Genomic DNA, 21532 nt, shown 5'->3' with positions numbered 1-21532 from the left:
TTATTTTTTAAGCACACTGAAGAGGATGAGGCCATTTTCAGCGCAAACACAAACCAACGTTAAGTCGCATTATTAATAAAGTAAGAACAGGCTAAGGGGGGAAAAGGTTATGATGTCCTTGAGGTTTGTTTTTTTAAGGATTGGAAACAAAGCTACTGTTTGGGGGAGAAAAAACAAAGCCCTGCACTTTTTATGTTGTTTTTTGAAGGTAATTGAATTCCTTATTGACTTTCCTCAATTCTATTTCAAGTTTATTAAGCCAGGCAGAATTGCCTAATGCAGACCATTAAAGTGAAATTAATATTTTAAAAAACAATTCTGGCTCTGCAAGATTGCATTTCATTATAAGTATGGCATTGATTAAAATCCGTCACCACTCATTTCACTCCTGAATATTCCCCATAACAAAATAATTAATGGAACCTAGATGTGCATTACATCCCGTCAGTTGCCAACACAGAAACCCTGTTTCCAAAAGAATGCAAGTTTGGGAAATGTGTAAAATGAAAATAAAATTATTGTTATGATTTGAAACTGTATTTCACTGAAAGTGGTACAAAGACAATACATTGAGACTTTCTGCAGCTGTATTACCTTCATGAAATGAGCAAAACCTTCTCTAAAGAAAAAAAAATGCCAGCATTGTTGCTTAAGAACCTATATGTATTGTTTAACATTTATAGCATTACTTTATAAATTTGCAAAGTACCCAGTGTACACCAAAGCAGCCATTTACCAGCATGAAGGCTGGATTTTGGACTGTGCACAGATAACATTAAATGCCTGACCGCAGCTCATCTTAAATGAGCTCAGGTTCAGAAAAGGGCAGTTTTCTTTACTTCTTGTTGTCTTCTCCTTTAGCGTGGCTCTTTTGTATTTGCAGCTTTGAACTGTGTTTGCTGAGTGTTCCTGAGCTCATGCAGTGATTTCCAGAACCAAATGTGCCGTTCGAAGGCCCAAGAAGATCGCAGCCTTGTTCATTATGTAAAGAGATGTCTCAATATTCTCTGAATCTACTGATGATATTATGTACCGTGTATTATTAAATCCCTTTCAAATTTAGCACAGAGAATCGTTGTTGAACTGTTTGCACACCCAGTAATACACAGAGGAGCAGACGCCTCTCCATCGCTACCTCTGAGAGGCTTTCTTGCTCTTTTCGATAATCGGTCGTGTTACTGACCTTATGCTAATATAACCAATTAGTTAGGAGATGTTTCAACAGTTGTTTAATATTTTTGTCTTACTTTGTTTTATTTTTGATGCTACACAGGTTCCAGGCTTTTGTTTACTCAGCCTTCTTTACTTGATGCTGGCAGCAAATTTAAAATGATCAAACCTGGATTTTTTTTTAATGTCTTTGTGCCGTTTTCAGGTAAACGATTTGACAAGGATTGTGCTTTATGTTGAAACACATTTCACACAGCACCACAACTTTTTTTGGAAACAGGTTGTGATTAAATATCATCATACTTTAGCAATTAGATCAGCTGTTCGACAGATCTAGACAGTGCAGCGTTCTCACCTTTTTTCCCCTCCAAATGTTCCTGGCAGAGCCTTTTTTTTGCAGCTGTTTTGACCAAACGGTTTCACTGCTAAGTGATTATCACACGAACAAAGTATTTCAAAGTAGATTTCAAAAAAGAGCTTTTTTTTAAAAGCTCTTTATTTGTTAATATCTCATTTTCAAACAGCATTTCATTCTGTGACTCGTGTGACTCAGACCCAGCGGAGACGTCAAAGTCGTCACCGATGCCAGAATCCCCACGAAGAATCAAATTCTTCTTTTGTTCGAGCAGTTTTGAAATCAGCACTGAGGGTATTTAAAGCGACTGTCACTCTGTAAAGACATACAAACCTCAAAACTAATGTTTTATTGAAATCCAGCCCACTTACAAAAAAAAAGAAAAAAGATTCGAAACCATTATTTCACAAGGGAAAAAAGTCATTATTTAAAAGATTGCACTTGGTGAACAGCAGTCATATTCTCTATTCACACATAGTTAGAGTAAGTGGCTTCTTGCCAAGACACCGCTGGATGTTAATTACCCAAGATTGCATGATTCATGGAGTCAATAGCGAAAGGACAGAAAGATCAAGTGAAGAGATGAAGGGGCACGATGAGGAAACTTATCCGTATTCCTCCCTTTGCTTGAGTCCTCTCCATTTCCAACCGCAAAGTATTTCCCTGACACGGAAATACTGACTTGTATGTAATTATGAGGTTATGCTACCCACAGCAGTCCGTCATTCCAAGTCCCAACACCTGCCATTATTTATTCATTGTTATTCCTCCACCAGAAATACACTGTAATTAGATATTGATTACTCAGTCAATGTGATGAATTAAACAAAATGCCCCCTAACGTCTTCATTTGCTATACATAGAGTCCCTTGCATAAATCATGAGCTAAATACTAAGTTTAACTGAGTTTGGGTTTTTTTCTTGATCTTTTGTCTTCAGTTTTTTTTCCCACTCATCATTGCCATTGCCATAAACATACAGTTGCACAGCAAGGTAATGGACGTCACACAAATTACATACAACGTCTCTCCGACGTCCTTTTAATGGCTCTTTGGATGCATTCTCTGCCCGTCCATGTCAGCCCTGCCCCATCGTGCTGTTTCCTGATTTACAGATCTGAGTCATGCTGGACATGTTCATATCTCCAGTTGTCTGTGTCCACTACCACATAGTCTCCCCTCTTTAGATGATCTGTAAAGTGCATCCCACGAGGACACATCATTAACTCCTGATTTCTCTCAATTGCACGCAGTTCGGCCGAATGTGTCATCCCTAGGTGTCGCTAACCGAAAAGAAGGTAGGCATCTAAGATTATGCAACAATTATGTTTTTGTTTTGCAGATTCATTTACTTCAGGTGTTTGTATAGTTGTCAAAAATGACTCTTTGGTAGCCCAAACTATCCTTCCCTTTTTCCTGGCTTCTTGAAAAGCCCAAAAACATTATAAGTCAGCCTGTCGCACCCTGGAGGCTCAAGAGGTTGCTGCAGCTCTGATTTATACATTAACACTGTTTCAGTTAGGTGCTCAGCTCTCAGCACCGTGTTAGCTCATTAGATAGAAAAGCAGGAGAGGTTTCACTTTTGTCTTTTTTTGAAAGTGTTGGGCTCAACTTAGCTTAATCCACCTCACAACTAGCGCACAACCGCTCAGCTCTGTGTTTCCATGACTGCAGCCAAGCGCTCACAATGTATGTGGCAAGGGCTTATGTCACCTGGTACAATGGCAGAGGCCGGGCCCATTATTTCCTTTTCCCCACTGTTTGCTTTATAGCCGTAAAAGAATGGAGGGATTGATGTGTTCACTGCTAGCCAGTTTCCTTACCCATGCACAAATTTATAGTGTGAAAATTCTTGGCTGGCCTCCACCGAGGTGGAGAGTAGTTTGTCAGGGTATAGTTTCTGTCTGGGGAAACATACACAGACAGTTTTGAATTATACTAAGCACTTGTTAATGAAATGAAGCGTAAAAGAGGGTCCATAATATTTGAATTGTTGAATCGAAGGCATTTGTAACAGATGCTGCTACACGCAGCCAGCTTCACTTGGCAATGTCACTCCTTATTTCTCAATGCCATCATTCATCTTTATTGCGTATGTTTCCTTTCTTTTCTTTTTTTTTTATTGTTATATTTTTATTAGGCGTGATGCTTGGTATCCTTAATTCTCTGGCATTACATGTGTTATGTTGAATTGCAATATCATGGGTTTTTTTTGTTTGTTTGTTTGTTTGTTTCTTTTAATTTGTCTAGTAGCTCCTCAAGTTGCATTGTCCACTGCCCCTTCTGTCCACGTTGCAAACAGCAAGCGAGGTAGGAGCTCTGGAATTCCCACATTGTCCCCACCCAATCCCAGATGACACCCAAAGCCTTCTTCCTGTATGAACTGATGTTTCTGCTAACCTGTGAGCTACCCCCCCCCCCCCCCCCCCCCCGCCAACCCTCCCCAACCCTTGTGACACTACCCCAGTGCTAGAGCACTCTGTATCCGTATCTCCAGCTCAGAGCTAGACTGATGGCTTTCACTGGACGACTCATTCATCTATGGAATCGTATTCTAAACACTATAAAAGTCCCTTGGAATCATTTCTTTTTTCACTGAAAATAAAGTGGGTGTTTGAGGCTACAACTATTTTGGGGGGGAACATGTACCTGAGACTTTTTATTCCCTGTGCGCGCCGTGCATGATTTATAACCTTAGCCTATTTCTAGAAAGGAGAGATTATTTGTCTTCTGAGAGTATGCCTGCAAGAGGGAGGCATCTAACGTAGAGGACCTTAGCTTACATTTGGATAAGACTTGCTGATTTAGGTGAAAGGTAGTGTGAACTGGACTTGCTGTACCTTCGTTTCCGAGACGTGCCGAGTTTATTAGTGTCTGGACAGAGAGAACTGACCTCAATACAGATTCTTAATAAACACAATCCCTTGGACAAAAGCCTCCTGCACTAACCACTTTATCGTGGAGCTGTGAGTGGGCATTCTGTCCAAGCAGCTGCCAGTGTGGCTTAAGGGTCACATCTGTCTGTGCTGTGACACATGGTGTCAGTGGTCACTCGGAGTGACGGGCTGATCCTCACTGGAACAGAGCTGGGGCCGGACACGCCCCATCCTGCAAGCCTTAGGGCAGGACTGCCAGTGAGTATCATGGATTGTAGCAGCTTCGACTCAATATAGCTTTATCTAATTAAGCATGACTGCATAGTAGGCAATGTCACTTTCCCACCCAGCTGCAATTCACCACACACTCACTTGCCTCGCTGATTGCTTGTTGAAAACTCAGTTGGGTCGGACTAAAAAACAACTAAAGAAATGTTTGTTGGATGAATTAAGGGTTTTAAAGATAAGTAATACATCAGTCATTGCAAAGGGTTTTAAAAGAAAACACAAAGGTTTCATCTCATCCTCTCTTCAGACCAGATAACCGCTGACATTAAGACTTACACAAAAACCTCTAAATTCCCTCACACGCCTTTCTCAGCGGCTGAGACATCCATTTCATTCATGGTTTGACCTGCCTCATGCTGCGCGGTGCTCCTGATGTGATCGTGTCTCTGTGCTGTCATTTCAGAGCCTTTGTCGCCTCGTGCTGTGGTGTGCTTGAAGTGATGTGACCTCTCTACTAACGCCGTGGTGTTTTATGTGAAACTTCTGTTTTTTTCTAACTCTGGCCATGCCCATGCGAGACTAATCACGACCAACCTTACCTGTCATTCCCCCCAACATCTTCTCCTCAAACCATCTCCATTTTTAACCTCGCATGCCACGGAGCCTCCATCAGACTTGCTAACCCCACCGCCGTAGCACTCGCTGCAAAAGCAACAATTCCAACGCTCTCGCCCGCGTCTCTTTCTCCTTCTTTTCTCTCCTCCTCCCCTCTCCTCACTTCACACTTGCTCTCTCTTTGCAAGACTGCGAATGCTTCGGCCACTCCAACCGATGCAGCTATATCGAGCTGCTAAACACCGTCATTTGCGTGAGCTGTAAGCACAACACTAGGGGCCAGCACTGCCAGCTATGCAAGCTGGGCTACTACCGCAATGCCTCAGCAGAACTGGACGATGAAAATGTGTGCATAGGTCAGTCCCCCATCCGGGCCCCTTCACCACCACCACGCTTTCACACTCTCTTCACCTCACCTCCTGTCTCTGACTCCTCATTAGAGAAATTGTCAGTTTCATCCCCAACACGTCATCACTCATACACTCTCCTGTTTCCATGTCCAGTCATCTTCCTCTTTTGCTTCTTCTGCTTTCACACAAGGTTGTTGCTCATAAATCTCCTTGTTAGCCTGGGTGTTAGCAGGTGATGCTTAAGGGAGTCTTTAGCATCATATTAAAATTAGCAGTTTACCATTTATTAAATATACCTTTATTTTTACCTACTAGCTCTCATATATTGTGTTTTATTGTAATCTCTTGCTGCTAGCTAGGTTTTATTTGAAAGGTGTATATTGAAGCCAAAATGATCCTATTCTCAAGGTTTAGCATGTGGGCGAGGTGAGAAAACTATAATTTGAGGAATAAATGTCCTCCTGAATAGCTGCATGGTGATTAGAAATTGGTTAGTGTGAAATGGTCACAACAGCTACATCTGAAACGTTAGCAGGTTTGTGCCTTGTCACAATTTTCTGTACAAATTCTGTCATTAAGGAGAAACAGTTCAAATGTTAGGATATAGCTGAGTTAGATAAGAAAACTGAGAGCACTGTTATGTCTTTATGTTTATTATTAAGGTACAGACAGAAGCATGTTGCCTTAGCTTAGGACATTATAGATTAAGGATAACATTTAGTCTTGCTTTGTCCAAAGGTAATCTTCGAAACCTTGTATGACATGACATATAGACCACAAAGTGTTGAGTGACCCCTCATTTTTTAATATTTTGCTTCCCAGGAGTCAGATTTTCTTATGTTTAAAGTGGTCTTGAGCAATAGTGAGCAAAACGCAGGAGTGTTTTTTTGTTAAGCCACTTAACACATGTGAATCACTCAAAGGCACCTAACCTACGGGATGAATCACTGTTGTGTCCAACATTACAGACAAATGGGAAAGAACCAAATTTAAATTGTGTTTTAGGCACTTTCTTAGTAGATGCCAGTTGTGGAATCTACAAAAAAATAAAATAAAATGCCAAGGACAACATAATTTAACAGATATCAAATAGTATTTTTGCACCAACAGGTAGATTCTCAAAGAGCTATTAGCTAAAAGCTTGGCATGTCTGTGCATCATGTGTACCCTTATAAAATCTTAGGAAAGCAGGACAATATAAGAAGCGGCAGAACTTACAAAAAAACTATTTGCAGCAGATGAACAGTATCTGAAAGTCATGTCCTTAGGAAATAAGAAACAATTCCAGCAAACACCTGACACAGGACCTGAGAGATAGATTTGGCTCTTTAGTTGATCTGCTGATGACCAAACCCGCAACTTGTCTTAGTGGAAAAGTGGCTGTCAACAAGTCATTATCAAGCAAGGTAAATAATAAGGGGGGAGCTGAGGTTCTGCCAAATTATACAAGAACTGGACGGAAAATCAGTGGCTACAGGTTGGATGCAGTCTTGAATCCAAATTAAAAAATTTTGGACATCATCAATATGTATGAAGGAGGCCAGGAGTGTGGTACAAAATTGAATGTCTACAGCCATCTGTGAACATGGTAGAAGCTCTGTCGTGGTTTGGAGCTGCATTTCAGCCAGTGGTGTTTGGGATCTTGAAAAAATTGCAGAAAAGTTCCAGCAGATTTTGATCCATCATGCAATAGCATCTGGAAAGAAAGAATTTCCAGCATGACAATGATCCCAAACACACTGACAGCATGCCTGGATAGAAAAAGCACGCAGTGGGAGGCTATCAGTCATGGATTGGCCTCCCCGGACGTCAACATTATTGAAGCAGCGTGGGATCATCTTGACAGAGAAGGAAATAGAAGTTAGCAAACTTCCAAAGAAGAGCTTTGAATTTCCTTCAGGAAGTCTGGAGAACTATTGCTGAACAGAGTTCAGGCTGTGTTGAAGAATAAAGATGGTTATACCATATACTCATTCCCATGTATGATTACATGTTTGAATAATCACTGCACCTATTCTCCATTTTCCTAGCAAAATATTAAAAAAATTTGGAGGTGACTTGTGACTTTCGCACAGTACTGTAGGCTACATAAAATTGGTGGTGGAACTTACAAGCAAATGTATTCAGTATTGCCAAAATACTTGCTGGTGAAGCAAATGCCACCTTTATGGTTATGTCTGAGGTAAAAGGCCATTTCCACTTGGTGTTCCTGTTATTTTGTTCATGACTTTTACGCAGGCATTCATAAAATGCATTATCTACTTTGTCTATGTGTAAAAATTGCGTTTCCTACGGTTCCTAGGGCAGTATCTCGGTTCCCCGTTGAATTTTTTAGCTAGCACATGTAGTGTGAATTCACAGCGCTCAGTGCCAGGTGCATTTGTGAGTCCTGAGGGGGGATTCTGACAAGCAACAAGAGTTCTGAGAGAAATGTTGCAGGGAAGTCACACCGCCAGTCAGAGGTGCCACACAAGTGCATATGTCATATACATGAAATGGCCTCAGGAGCAGCAGCTGAAACCTGTCACAAGGCATTAAAAGTCGCCGAGGCGTTACTGCGTGCCAAACTCGCCGTCACCCTGCCTCTCTCTCGCTGACCCCCCACTTTGTCACTTGCTGTCACCTCTCTCCTCTTGCCTGACCCTTGGATGTCACTCAGGCGCAGCCGCGTGCAGCCAGCACAGACACAGAAGGTGCAATGTGATGGTCAGGGACTGTCAAAATAAGTGTCACTTTGACTGCAGAGTGTTCCAGGTGCTCTGAAAAGTGGGAAGGTCAGTTGAGTGTGAGGCACTAGAGACTGGGCGTGTTGCTTTCATGAAGCGCTTTATGTTCAAATTGCAGCCAGAGCACCGCTGTCTTCTGTTTGTAATAGGCAATTAAAGATGAAGCCAAATTCTTATCAAAGGATAACAATACGTCTACAGAGCCATTTAAAAATTAGAGGGAATTAAAGAACATATTACTACAATGCCCATTTCAATGTACTCTCTCATTCCTCTGGAACATTCAGTCTTTATCTTTGTTTCATATCATTATCCATCTCTACCTTCTCATCACATTTCCTGTCTTCTCTTGCCATCTTTTGCTACCTCTACCTGTTTGAATGACTCAGATTTTGGAAGAGCATGTTCAGATAGGCTCACTTTGTCCATCTAAAAAGAAAAAATCAAAGCTACTGATAGTGCTTTGCATATCTGCTCATTGCACGCTGTGTTCTTTAAAACAGCCAAATTAATGCTATATTAATTACAAGTATGTTGTAATGAATAGAAAATGTTCATGTATCTAGAGCCAGCTTCATTCTCACTCATTCTGTCTCCATTACAGTTGAAATGGTAGCATTTTTCCCTGTATGAGTCTTTAAATCTATTCCCATTCTTTTACCAGTTATAATAATCAAGCACCTTCTTAAGCTAGAGCTCGAGGACCGCAGACCACGCTGTGAAAATCCTAGACTTGTGCTGGGAAGTCAAAGCACTACCCTTTTTTTCTCCAGCCTGTGTGTGTATGTGTGTTTTGTTTTTCCAGAATGTAATTGTAATCCCTATGGCTCAGTCAATGATCGCTGTAATGGCACAGGATTTTGTATATGTAAGGAGGGCACTACAGGGCCTAAGTGTCAGGAGTGTCTGCCCGGCTATTTGTGGGACAATGGCTGCAAATGTAAGTAGAACCGTAACCCTCCCCGTGCAGCTCCTGACTGTTCTCCCCCTCAGCTGTGTCTTTCTCTTCTATTCTCTCTCTGATGTCTTTTCTCTCTGCGTGATTCCTGAAGCTTTGGCTGGAAGAAAAAGAAACAAAAAAAAAAACACTGCACACGTGCAAGACTGCCCAGCTGCCTTGACAAACACAGAGCTAACACATAACACCACCTAACCCGATATATACGAAGCCATTCCTTTCATAGCCTGTACCTGCATTTCACACTCGCTGTGGCTGCATTACCAGCGTCGAATCAGCAGGCGCCGTTTATGGCTCAAATAGAGAGAAAGCAGTGGAATGACGGGATGCATGCTGCTCGGTAACTCAGTTATTCAGGCGTGTCGCACACCAGCAACACAACAGCTGAGTCAATATTGACTGCTTGACAGGCTGCCTGTGATCTGTTTGAGTAGCCATCACCCCTTCACAGTCCACAACAGGACAATGTCATCCAACATCAACATTTTCTCGTTTTGAGTTCCAGCCCATTTATTACTGTCTACACTTTATATTTCCCCTGCTCATTTTGCAGTGCATGCCCTATGTATTTTTTTTTTTTTCAAATGTCACCAATTTTTCATAGTTTCCTTCAAGTCAAATCTCAGTGACAAACCTGCAAGAGGTAGACAAATTAGAGTAAAACTTCAGGATGATGGATTTTAACTCTCTGACAAAGAACTTTAAAGACTGAAAACATCATTGCTAACACTGTTTATGCTCCAGGCACGCATTACTAGGCCTCTTTGGATCTATCTGACTAGTCGAGCGCTGGTTTAAAAAGGCTCGCGTCAATTTGTTTTGTCAGAACAGGTGATAATTGCTTCTAATTGGCGCTCACCCACCGCGACCCATCTTTGTATCAAGTTACCTCAGATTAATAGGCCTTTTCAACACGACAGTGACATCTATTTGCCCGCCTCCTGCAGCTCAACATTAATCTCTGTCCCGACTAACAAAGGCGTCCTAAACGAGGCACTTCAATAGAGTACGAGGACGTGATTTTGAGATTAAACAGCGACTCCACACTTTTATTACATCCTACAGAAAAGCCAAAAAAAGGGAAAATTTTAATTTAAAGAATTAATTTTTGGTAGTGTAATTTATTCTAGCTTTCTTTTTTAGACAAGTTTGATCGCTAGATATTAATTCTGTGAATTACATTGCCACTGTTTGCTTCAGGTTTCAACATCATTCTCGTGTATCCGAAATATTTGGACTAGGATTGGCTGATGTCTGAGTTTTACTGACTGGAGAGAAAAATATAAGAAACTATAGTTTCACTATTTTAGAAAGTTTAAGTGTCAATCTCTGAATATATATCATTCTAAAACATTAAAGTGCAGGGAAAAAAAACATTTATGACCTGAAGCTGATTCCTGTGCTTCTTCATGTGGATATTAAGTGATCATCGGCATAAGTAGAGTGTAATCTCGTGTTATCAATTAGGGAATTTATTGGGAAACACCCAATAAATAAACAGTGTAAACTTTGTGAAAAAACAAAAGAAGGTATATCATTGTGAACATGTTTAAAACACATGGCTTAATATTCACATTACAACAACAGTTACCTCAAGGTGCTTCATATTGTAAAGTAAAGACCCTACAATATTGTTAGAGTAACTGAAACAGCACAGAGAAAAATCGATTCCATATAAGGAAAAGTATCACTTTTTTCACAACAGCAAACTCAACATGCAAGGCAGGCAATGTGCGCTCAGTATGTTCTGTTTTATCTGTGGTGCTGTGGACGGAGATGAGATTGGTTAAAGTAAAGGGCTTCACCGAAGGGCTTCACCTTCACTTACAGCACTCGTCACGACTTTCTGAGATGCACTAAGTTTCACGATTTCATTATGCGAACTGTATCAATACAACACGAGCAGATAGAAGCGTTTCCCATTGAGTATACAGCGAATTAGCGACACCCCCGCTGCTTATACTGTGTTTGTTAGCGTCCAACTTAAGAAAACGAATGCTTTAAAGTCTGCTGCATTGTGATTTAAATTCAGTGTAAAATGAGTCACTTGCTTTTTTTAGTAGTTCTCGACACAGAAAGACATTCATTAAAATTCGCTGTTTTTTGTGACTGTACTAATATATTCTGTGTGTACAGCGCAAAGGCACTGTCAGCATGAAAAAATCTGCTTCAAACAAAAGGTGAGAGACAGGCGTCCTAGCATGACCTGCAACGTGAGGCGCACAACCCGAACCTAATGATGTACCGAGAACGCTGAGTGGTACAAAAGCAGAAAAAAGCAATTAACGTGAAAATGTTTAAAACGGCGGAAGAATGTTTTTCGTAGAGAGGCGGCGCCAAGGTAAACAGATGGGAAGCCACACACAGCGGGAGTGAGCACGGAGCAGATCAGTTTGTATTTGTCAGATGAAGCAGTGATCAGAAAATCCATAAACATTACTGTTTGAAGTGTTTGTATGCTCTCAAAACTTCAAACTCTATATCCAAGAGGTCTGAGTAATACTTCACTTAAAAAGCTGCTAAAGTTAAAGATCCGCTCCAGACACGATGAAAGGTATAATACTGGGATTTGCATAGTAATGTGGGTCTGAAAAGAAGTTCAATTACATCTACACCTTCTCCCTGATTAAAATAGTAACACAAAAAAATCCAGAATGTCTTAACATGTAAATATTTTTTGGTCTTTAAGATTTAACTACTTGGTATAAAATTTCTCCTACATCACTCAAACAACAGCTCAGAGACATTCTCATCACATGAATTTGAAGACAGTCTCCGAAAAGGTCAAATATCTCAATGTTTTCAGCACAAACATACTTTGATTGCTTTAATATCTTTTGCCTACAAATAAAAGGCAAAGAGGTTCCTTTGTATTGAGGTTGTAATTTACTGCTTGTGCACTGACTTTTCTACATTGATCAAAGTATTGGTGGCATTTCAAAGAATGCAACATCCAAAGAAGGGGGATCTTTTAGCTGTAAATGTCATAGAGGCTGTATTAGTATGCTCATATCGAGAAAAAAAATAGCATAGTATTGCTATATTCCTGACTACAGATTTTTTCCCCTAGAGATTGATTTTTCTTCTTCTTCTTCTTCTTTTTTGGGTTGTTTGTTTTGTTTGTTTGTTTGTTTGTTTGTTTGTTTGTTTGTTTGTTTGTTTGTTTGTTTGTTTGTTTGTTTGTTTGTTTGTTTGTTTGTTTGTTTGGTCACTGAAAAAAATTCCAGGCTCTTCTGCTCTGGCAGTAACACAAATGTGAAGTTTTTCACTGGAGTTTGATTCATCGCCCCAACAACAAATGAGCCACAAAAGCACCCATAGCAGTGCTTTCACTTCACAAAATGTCCTCTAAAGTAGGAAAGAGAACGAGAAACCCCCAGAATAATGTCAGTCCAAAACCACTGAGTGATTCTATGGCTGAAATGGGAAAACGCGACCTTCTTCTGCATCCCCGCTGCTGCTGCAGGAGTTCTGTGCGTTGACGAGACGCTGTCTGCATGCAGAGCGGGGGAAAAAATGCAATTAAAACTTAAATCTCTCGTCAAACACATCACTTTCCCAGACAGGCGCACCTAGTTCAGCGGCCCCTTCTCTAAATATTATCACTCATATCAAAAGCAAACACAACAAATCTTGTCTTTTACTGCCTGTGCCGGCTCTGTTTATGTGCAGTAATGCAAAATGGTTAATGTGAGAAAATGAAATCAGATAAAGGTGCGGGACAAGAAGTTCCTACTTCTGCTGTGTTTTCAATCTTACAACACTGAACGTGATCGTTCTTGTTTGTCATTATTTTTTTTATATCTTGATGATTTTATTGATCTTTTTTCCTTTTTTTGTTTTTTTTTAAGTCATCACTATCTATTTGTCTTTATAGTCCCTTCAGCTGATGAATCACTCTGCTTCCAGGGAATAGCCATGACCTAAAATTTCCTTTAGAATGAACTAAAATTTCCTTTGAACAGAAAGATTCTTAAAATTATTTTAATGGGATTATTCTGAAAATAAGAAAAAAAAACACTTAGCAACCACCAGTCACTATGGAGAAATTTGTGGTTGCTGGAGGTTGGTGGTAGTTGCTGTAAAAAACCCCATTCAGGCAGGCCTCCCCCTCTGTACCCAGCTGGTTGCTAGGCAACAATATGTATTTGTCAGCCTGTTGGTGAGGGAGGTTGCTGGCTGTCGCAAATCAGTCACAAAGAGGTATACAGTGCTGCACTTCTATATGATATTTTCAGTTTTGGATTCAATTTTTCAATCACAACAACAGTCGCCTCAAAGCGCTTTATATTGTAAGGTAGAATCTACAATAATGCATCCAGAGAAAAAAACAACAATCCAATCACATGACCCCCTATGAGCAAGCACTTTGGCGACAGTGGGAAGGAAAAACTCCCTTTTAACAGGAAGAAACCTCCAGAAGAACCAGGCTCAGGAAGGGGTGGGGCCATCTGCCGCAACCGGTTGGGGTGAGAGAAGGAAGACATGAGACAGGATAAAGACAAGCTGTGGAAGAGAGCCAGAGATTAATAACAAGTACAATTCAATGCAGAGAGGTCTATTAACACATGAGTGAGAAAGGTGTCTGCAAACACTTGCCAGCTTCTTGCTAAGCAGTCTTTCTGCTGTCCTCCTTTCCATTCACCCCCAGCTGGCAGCTGCAGATGACTTCCCATCCTTGAGCCTGGGAATGTTTCCTTCCCACTGTCACCTTGCTCATGGGCGATCATCTGATTTTGGGGGCTTTCTCTATATGGTGATAGGGTCTTTTCCTTACAATATAAAGCACCTTGAGGTAACTGCTGTTGTGATTTGAAGCTATAAAAATACAACTGAATTACACTGAATTGAAACAGTGAAATCAGAGACTATTTGTCTTAGTAAGTAAACGCTGTATGTTTTCAAACATGTTGATTGGAGCAGGGATACACATTTTTCCAATGGGGGTCACTGACTAGTCTAAAGTCCAGTGTGACTGAAGCCTAACCTATCAACAACCAATCAAATTGCTGAAAATGTAGTTTTTACCTCAAATTTAGACAAATTAATCGAATCTCACCTTCAAAATGTTCCAAGCTTTAATCAACAAGTTAGGAAGTGGTTGTCTGTAAGTATGGATTACTTTCCTGAACATAGACTAAATCCGACGTTGCTTATATCAAATAGCAAGTCTGATTTGGCCTTAAAGATGTGCCTTTTTAAAGACGTGATCATATCTTATCAGACTAGGATAGTTTGAGATTTTTAGTCCAAAAAAGTGGGCATTCACAACCGTGTCCGACGTCTTTTTTCCAATTATTTTTCTAATCAATTTAGAGCACATTCTGAATAAAAGCCAGTCTGAATATTCTTAGAAATTCACGTTATCATTCTATTGTGACAGCAAGGAAGGATAAGATAGACGAGACGAAAGGTTATTGTCTAATTAAAGGAGTCTCTCCTGTGTACTGATCATATCAAGGCCTCATGATTCTTTAATTAATACATTTGATCGCTCTTCCTTGTCATCTCGAGGAGACAATCTAATTACCAAGTTTAGCCGCTGCCTCATCACAGAGAGCAATCAAAGTGAACAAAGGCTTTCCATAGAGTCTGTTTTGCAGTCTCATATTGACTCATTACTGTAGTTTCTCCTGAGTGGTTGAGGTGGTCATGCAATTGATATGTCAGATGAAAAAAACAAAACAGGGGGAACAAAGATAGAGTTCAGATGTCTTATTTGGATGTAGTTGTGCATGGTAATTGGTGAGCTGTGGCCTGGAGCGAAACTTACTGAGCCAAACAGCAGCTCTCTTTTCTCCCACGAAACACAAATAGGATTCGCACAGTCAATGTTTCTTAACAAGGCTCCCATCAAAGCTCTATTTGGCTATTCCTGTGAGACAGCATGCATCCAATCCTGATTATTAGGAGAGAGGTCTTATATTTGTTTGTGATATTTATGTCCCATAGAGTTCATAGATTGCTCACCGCATTGTTTTCCACTCCTATAAAGGACTGAAATGGGCAGAAGTGGCCCCTGTGTTTATCAGTCTCTGTTGGTTTATTAGTTTGTGCAGCGCAGCTTTGTTTGCCTCCAGCTTGTTTGACAGCTTGCCTCCGCTGGGAATAGAGTGGCCTCGGTGTCCCAGCTCTAAATATACACCAATTTTCACCTGACGTTCAGTTTGTCTAAAGTCAGTGGTGTTTGGGGAAAGCCTCGCAGGCTTTGAGGAAAGTGTGGATTTCTGTGCTGTAACGTAGCTGATTTGATGGGGCTTGAATAAGGTTTTGGTATTAAACAAATAGACGCGTCTTTTTAGATGCTGAAAAAATGTCCTGAAATCTGAAATTTGGTGTTATTTAAAGATTAGAGACTGTAAAGTTAAACTGATGGGGAATATATGAAATGTTTCAGAGTCATTTAAGTAATAATGATGAAAAAAGACTGTGAAATTAATTTCGAGTGGCATTATACTCTTTAAGAGGTGATTAAAAGATAAAGCCAGTGTTCACCACCTTTTAATTACATGTGTATATATTCATTAGAGTTTAATAGCACTTGTATAGCGCCTAAGATTAATCTCAGCCTCTGTGTACAGTACATCTTTACCACAGCTCGAAGCAACAACATTACACAACATTTTCGCTGTCTTACAAACGTGTTTTGTTCAAATTTTACATCACATTTAATTATTTTCCTATATAAAATAGTCAATTTCATTTAATACTTTAATTTAATTTTATAATTTTACTAGATTTAATTATTAGATATGACATATAATCTATATTTCATGCATTTTACAATCCAAAATGTGCCAAATGTTGAAGCAATACTTGAACATGTTGGAAAATATGCTTATTTGATTTCTTGAGTTTATTAAGAGATCTAAGCCTCTGCACATTAAATAGATCAAAACCAGGCTGTGCCAGCTAATCTGAATGTGCTCAAAGGTTTCAAAGACAAAGAGCATTGCCCACCAGCACCCATGAAACTTACTTATTAAGGGGTGATGTTACAACTTAAAATTATTATGCATTTCAGTTGTTATAGAAGCCATTTCCCTAAAACTACACGCTTTGCCAGTATGGGGTCATGTAGTGTCAGGATTTGGTACATGCAAATGTAGATGGAGGCCATTGTGAGAGATGTTTAGTGTCTGAGTGGCCATAGTGGAAGAAATCTGACTCTTTTGCTTGAGTCGACCCACAATTCATTAAGGGAAGTTATGTTGCCCTACTTCATTTAGTACGCAGTTAGCTTAAAAACTATTTGGTTGCACAGATTGTCAGTAGTTTCTCTTATGCAAAGACTTGAGGGGATGTTGATGAGTTAGTGATTAATTCAGCAGTGTACTGATTGTAAATTCTGTTAGGTTGCTTTTAGACTTGTTTTTGTTGTCAAGAACAGTGATGAGTTTTAGCCGTGCAGTAGCCACCAGCACAGCAGCTAACATGGTTCTCAAAATGCTTAATACGGCAGCGTTCCCATATAAAACAAGAACTTAAATGTGGGTTAGATATGTGAGGCTATAAAGACCAAGCCCCTCATGAGGAATGCAGTTTCATATAGGTACACTGTTGTAGATCATGCTAGCTACATGGAAGATTAATGGTTTTAGGCTACCGAATCTAACTACATTTACTTTACTGTAATTTAATGGCAGCATGTGTTGGTGTATAGATTATGGGCAAATAACCACCCATGAAATTATAGACTACACAATTAGGACAGTATAACCCAATTCCCAGTCTTTGGGCTAAGCCTTGTCTCCATATTTACTGTACTGTAACTATCAAGACCATAAATAAGCATATTTTCAAATTTAAGATTTCATAGACATCAAAAATGGAATAAAATGTGGCAACGCTTTACTTGAAGAATAATTGGCCATCTTTAAAGCTTCTGCTGTGATGTTTGATAATGGGAGCTAATGAGAAGAGAATCTCCTTCATGCACCAGAACACACTTCAAGTAAAGTGTCACCCAAACACGTGTTTGTGTGTTAAATTCTCACACGTCTTTCCTGTCTTTACATTGCTTCCACCGCAGCCCGGGTGTGTGACAACGAACTCCTGCGCTGCCAAAATGGTGGGACGTGTATCAGCAACGTCCGCTGCAGCTGTCCAACGGGCTATACGGGTTTGCTGTGTGAGAAGCGCCGCTGCGAGTCAGAGCTGGGAGGCTGTGGGGGCCCAGATTCAGGCCAGGCTCACCTGACACCTCCATCCACCTCCAGGCTGCTGCTGCTCCTGCTGCTAGGCTCGGTTCTGCTGAGAGGGGTCTCCTGCCGGCCCGCTGTGCTCTAAAGTGACCCATTACCTGGTGGGAGTCGCACACTTCCCACCTTCTCCACCTTAACCCAAGCTCATCCCCCTCCCCTTTCAGATAATCAACAACCATTTAAAAAAGAACAACCATGAGCTTTCTGGACTGTAATGTTCTGAGCTTCTCCGCCTCCAGACTCAATGGACACTCGCACTGACAATAAAGGGAATGTGCCAGTCAAATGAGTGCAGAAGCTTTTCATTTAATTTCAAAGAATATATAGAAATAATTAAAAAGAAAAACTATACTTCTAAAAAAAAATACAGATATTATTAGAAATATGAGTAACTGAGGGTTTGCCTAACAAAAGTAAAATGAGCAGAGAATGGTGAGTCCCACCCCGACCCCTACCCTACCTCTCTCCCTCCTCCCAAAAGCCATACCAGGTACAGTACACGAGCCCCCTTCGATTTTGAGAGGAGATAACTAAAGATGACAGACTCGTTCACTTCTTCTCATATTGCCACGGCAACAACAGCTGCGACCAATCAGCTCTCGCACAAGCCGACGGTGGCCGCCGACCCCTTTGGGATGCTTCTGTGCGTTGTTAATGTTGGCTGGACTGATGCCGAAGAAAAAAAAAACAACAACAACAACAAAAAAAAGCAAACTTGTCCCCGCTGAATGGCAAAGACTGGCCTCAGAAACAAACCCGTTACACTTCAGCGTGATAACAAACAGAAAGAGGTGAAAAACCCCAGGACGCATTCTTTGCTGTCAGTGCATTGTGGATAGAAGGAAATCTGTCCGGACTGCCACATTGTGACACAAAACCTTGCCCACGTTGATCCCTCTCTGTCTCTATCTTTCTGTCTCTCCTTCGAGCTCGGCCTCATCCTCTCGTTCATCCCCCTCCCTTCCCTCCGATCCTAGTTCCACCCCCAGACGCCGCCACTGACCTGTGCTTTCGTGAACGTTACTCTGTAAAACCCTTGTTGGTTGAAAGATTCTTTTGTCCAATGTTAGTGATGCACATGTAAGAATCCCCCGTCCCATCCCTCGTCCCCCTTTCCTCTCTTCCGAAAAGATACTCCAGTGAAGCTGTCTGATTCTTTTTCTATCTTAGAGCCACCACTCTCCCTACTGTCATGGTCAGGGGATAGTATTCACCTGAGCAGACGAGAAGTGCATAGAAAACCATCAGTGTATTTGCAAGTTCTTTTCTCGACAGATCAAACAAAACAACAAAAAAACAACAAAAAAAGAGAGTCATGTAGTCCTTTTGTATCTTTGCCGAACTGTGATTGAAAAAAAGGCAACCTGTATCTATTTAAGTCATTCAAATGCAGAAGCAGTTGGGTTGTTTTTTCTCTCTCTTTCTCTTTTATTTTCACTTCCTTTTTCACCTTTTCTGTTTATTACTTTTCGTTGTGCAGTTGATTTTCCTTTGTATTGGCAACGTGCTGGCATCAAAGAATATCAGTTTACATATACAGTATTAATAAAGTGTAATAAAATCCCACCAAAGGACATTATAAATGTTTTGTTCTTGCTTTAACACTTGAGAATTTAAATGAATAAAAGGTTAAAAAATTAAGCCCGTGTTGATCTTTTGTTCATGCTAAGAAAGAAAAGATGCGATCGCTGTTTTTTTCCACAACATAAGAGCATCGCTGCAGAAATCATCCATTCAAATTTAGTAGCTGTTTGGAAATTGAAATAATGACAATTAACCACATTGTAGAAATATCGGCAAACAAACACAACAATTTTAGCTTTAATGACTTTATCAAAGTGACAAATGGAATATGCAAGTTTTCTTATTTTTTCGCTATAAATGATGTCTGTATATATTAAAAAGAAGGTCTTTAGAAAACACAATTTCTATTATAGCTGGAAAAATCATACTGAGACTACATTAACATTTCAATAAAATGCAGTAAAGTCATTTCAGTCCAGACTGCAAGAGAGCACAGCCTGCATAGAATAACTGTATAATAATCTGCACAGAGACATGTTTGTGTGGATGTGTACATATAGCATACATAGTAATATTGTGTAGTTCTGCTTTTTCACAAAAGCAGCTGTTCGATTAGAACCTATTCATGCACAAATGCCTTATAATCCAAAAAGATATCATGACAATAGATCATGCCTTTCACTTAAAGCTTTCATGTACTTTATAATGGCTGCTTTTATAATCCATGCATTCACAGTCTCGCACTAATCTGCCTTTTTGTAATATACAAATAAAGTCAAACTTAACCACTAGAAATATGTGTTTATGATGTCCATGAATGCATTCCCATCTTAATTAGAACTGCACACGCAGTATAAAGGGGCACGCAGCTTCTGTTACTTCTTAAAATTGCTGACACTTCAAATAAATTAATATGCGATACGTGAAGCGAAAGCCCCAAAGAGGCAAACCTGACAAAATGATAGCATAAAAGTCTGTGTATCAGCTTTTGCGATATTTCCGTGCTATTTATCTTGAATTCAATCTGGTAAAGATTTGTTTCAGTGGGCATGCATTGTCGGAGGCACCAAATTAAATATTTACAACTATCGATGTGTCCCGGAGAGCCTGTGTTCAAAGTTTATATAGTGGGTCTTGTCAGACACTCGACAGTTCATCCATAACCTAAAATATTCAAGCCATTGCTCCAGCTTTTTTTTTTTTTTTGCTTTCCTTTTCTTTTCCAAGTTTAACTCAAAGGGAGGAAAAGAACTTAGGGCCACTGATTGTTCTGCTAATGCATCAATAACAAAAACAACAGATACTTGCTTCCTGGCAAGTTGGCTCGTATATGCCCGATTAATTGATTCCGATTTTGCTCACAGCCACCAACTCACATCCAAATCCCAAGAATAAATTCCATTCACAACCTTTTATTCTGCGAAACGTGGTTTTATCTAGTGAAATGAAAAAGTGAAGCCTTTTATGCCCTTTTTAACTTTTACGTTCGGGTGCTGGGATTTCTTTGTGAAAATATAATAAAAAAGACACTATTTAAGCTGTGATATTTTACTTTTCCAAAGCATGAATTTTTAAAAACACTGAGCTCCTTCCAGACACAGACAAATCTAGCTCAGTTTAACACATTAGAGACAATGACGCTACCATAAAATACGCTATAGATGGCACAATATGTGACAATGAAGAAGACCATTTTAGGGAAATCTGAAAAACTGAAATAAGGCCATATGGACAATTAAAACTAATACAACTTTCCTAAAACACTTTTGTGACTCCAGGGATGCCCTGATGAATTCAGTCAAAGTCACTTGTTTGTCAAGGTCTCCTACAGCGGCCCTAATTTTAACCATGTGTTCAGCCCAGGTGTCAATGCACCATGCTGCGTGGAGAATTAAAATAGAGTTGATGTCGTTTGGGGAGAGGACTTCATCCTAGATATCTCACCTCCAGCAGCTGTTGCCTGACCCAACCATGAAGCATCGCCGAAATACCTCGAAGCGAGCCATCTACCACCACTGGATTATCTCCCCCTGTAACGTGCTTTGTGGAAACGACTGGTAAAATGTGTTTAAAGGGGCCACGGGTGTGTTATTTTTTTTATTTCTGCCCTGTAGCAAAAACAGCGTGGAATTTATCTATGGGGAATCTGTGACTCAGCGAAGGCATTTCAGCTGCAACGGCAATAGATGTCTTTGAAAGTGCTGTAATTAGGTAGAATTCTCCTGTCATATAACATCCACTGGTGTCACTCACAGGCCACCGACGCTCAGAGGGGACGAGCCTTTTTGTCACATTTTCGAAGATAAAAAGGTGAGTGTCAAATCAAAACTTCAAGGACTTTTCAAGGTGTCTCGGTGCAACAAGGCAGACTCAAAGAAATCAGATATTCTTCAGTGCCTTAGTCTCTGATCTCAACCCAGTAAAGTAAAACCAAATGCAGAGAGAGCCCCACACAAGCAGCACCTGAAGGTAGAAGTAAAGCCCAGGCCGAGCATCTCAATAGCTAACTAACAAAAGATTTTAATGT

The 21532-nt window shown here is 40.3% G+C and overlaps 1 protein-coding gene across 4 annotated transcripts in view; it reads left to right on the top strand.

Moving 5' to 3' along the window:
- ntng1a (netrin g1a) overlaps positions 1 to 19122 on the top strand; it is a 130532-nt gene extending 111410 nt beyond the window's left edge. For 2 of the 4 annotated variants that reach the window (XM_085467748.1, XM_085467747.1), the window contains exons 6-8: positions 5432 to 5599; positions 9125 to 9259; positions 17310 to 19122. In XM_085467748.1, the coding sequence (XP_085323874.1) occupies positions 5432 to 5599; positions 9125 to 9259; positions 17310 to 17566 (560 nt within the window). In that variant the 3' untranslated portion in view covers positions 17567 to 19122. Of the gene's footprint in view, positions 1 to 2777; positions 2823 to 5431; positions 5600 to 9124; positions 9260 to 17309 lie in introns of all 4 variants that reach the window. The other 2 variants (XM_085467749.1, XM_085467750.1) reach the window with 2 other exon arrangements.
- The last annotated feature ends 2410 nt before the right edge of the window (positions 19123 to 21532 follow it).

Source organism: Copadichromis virginalis, linkage group LG9 (genome assembly GCF_057382275.1).
Source record: "Copadichromis virginalis isolate Kocher_CV1m ecotype Utaka linkage group LG9, C_Virginalis_male_GT1.1, whole genome shotgun sequence".
NCBI classification, from domain to species: Eukaryota; Metazoa; Chordata; class Actinopteri; order Cichliformes; family Cichlidae; genus Copadichromis; species Copadichromis virginalis.
The sequence above is the reverse complement of the archived record's forward strand: the minus strand, read 5'-3'. Positions and strand labels throughout refer to the sequence as shown.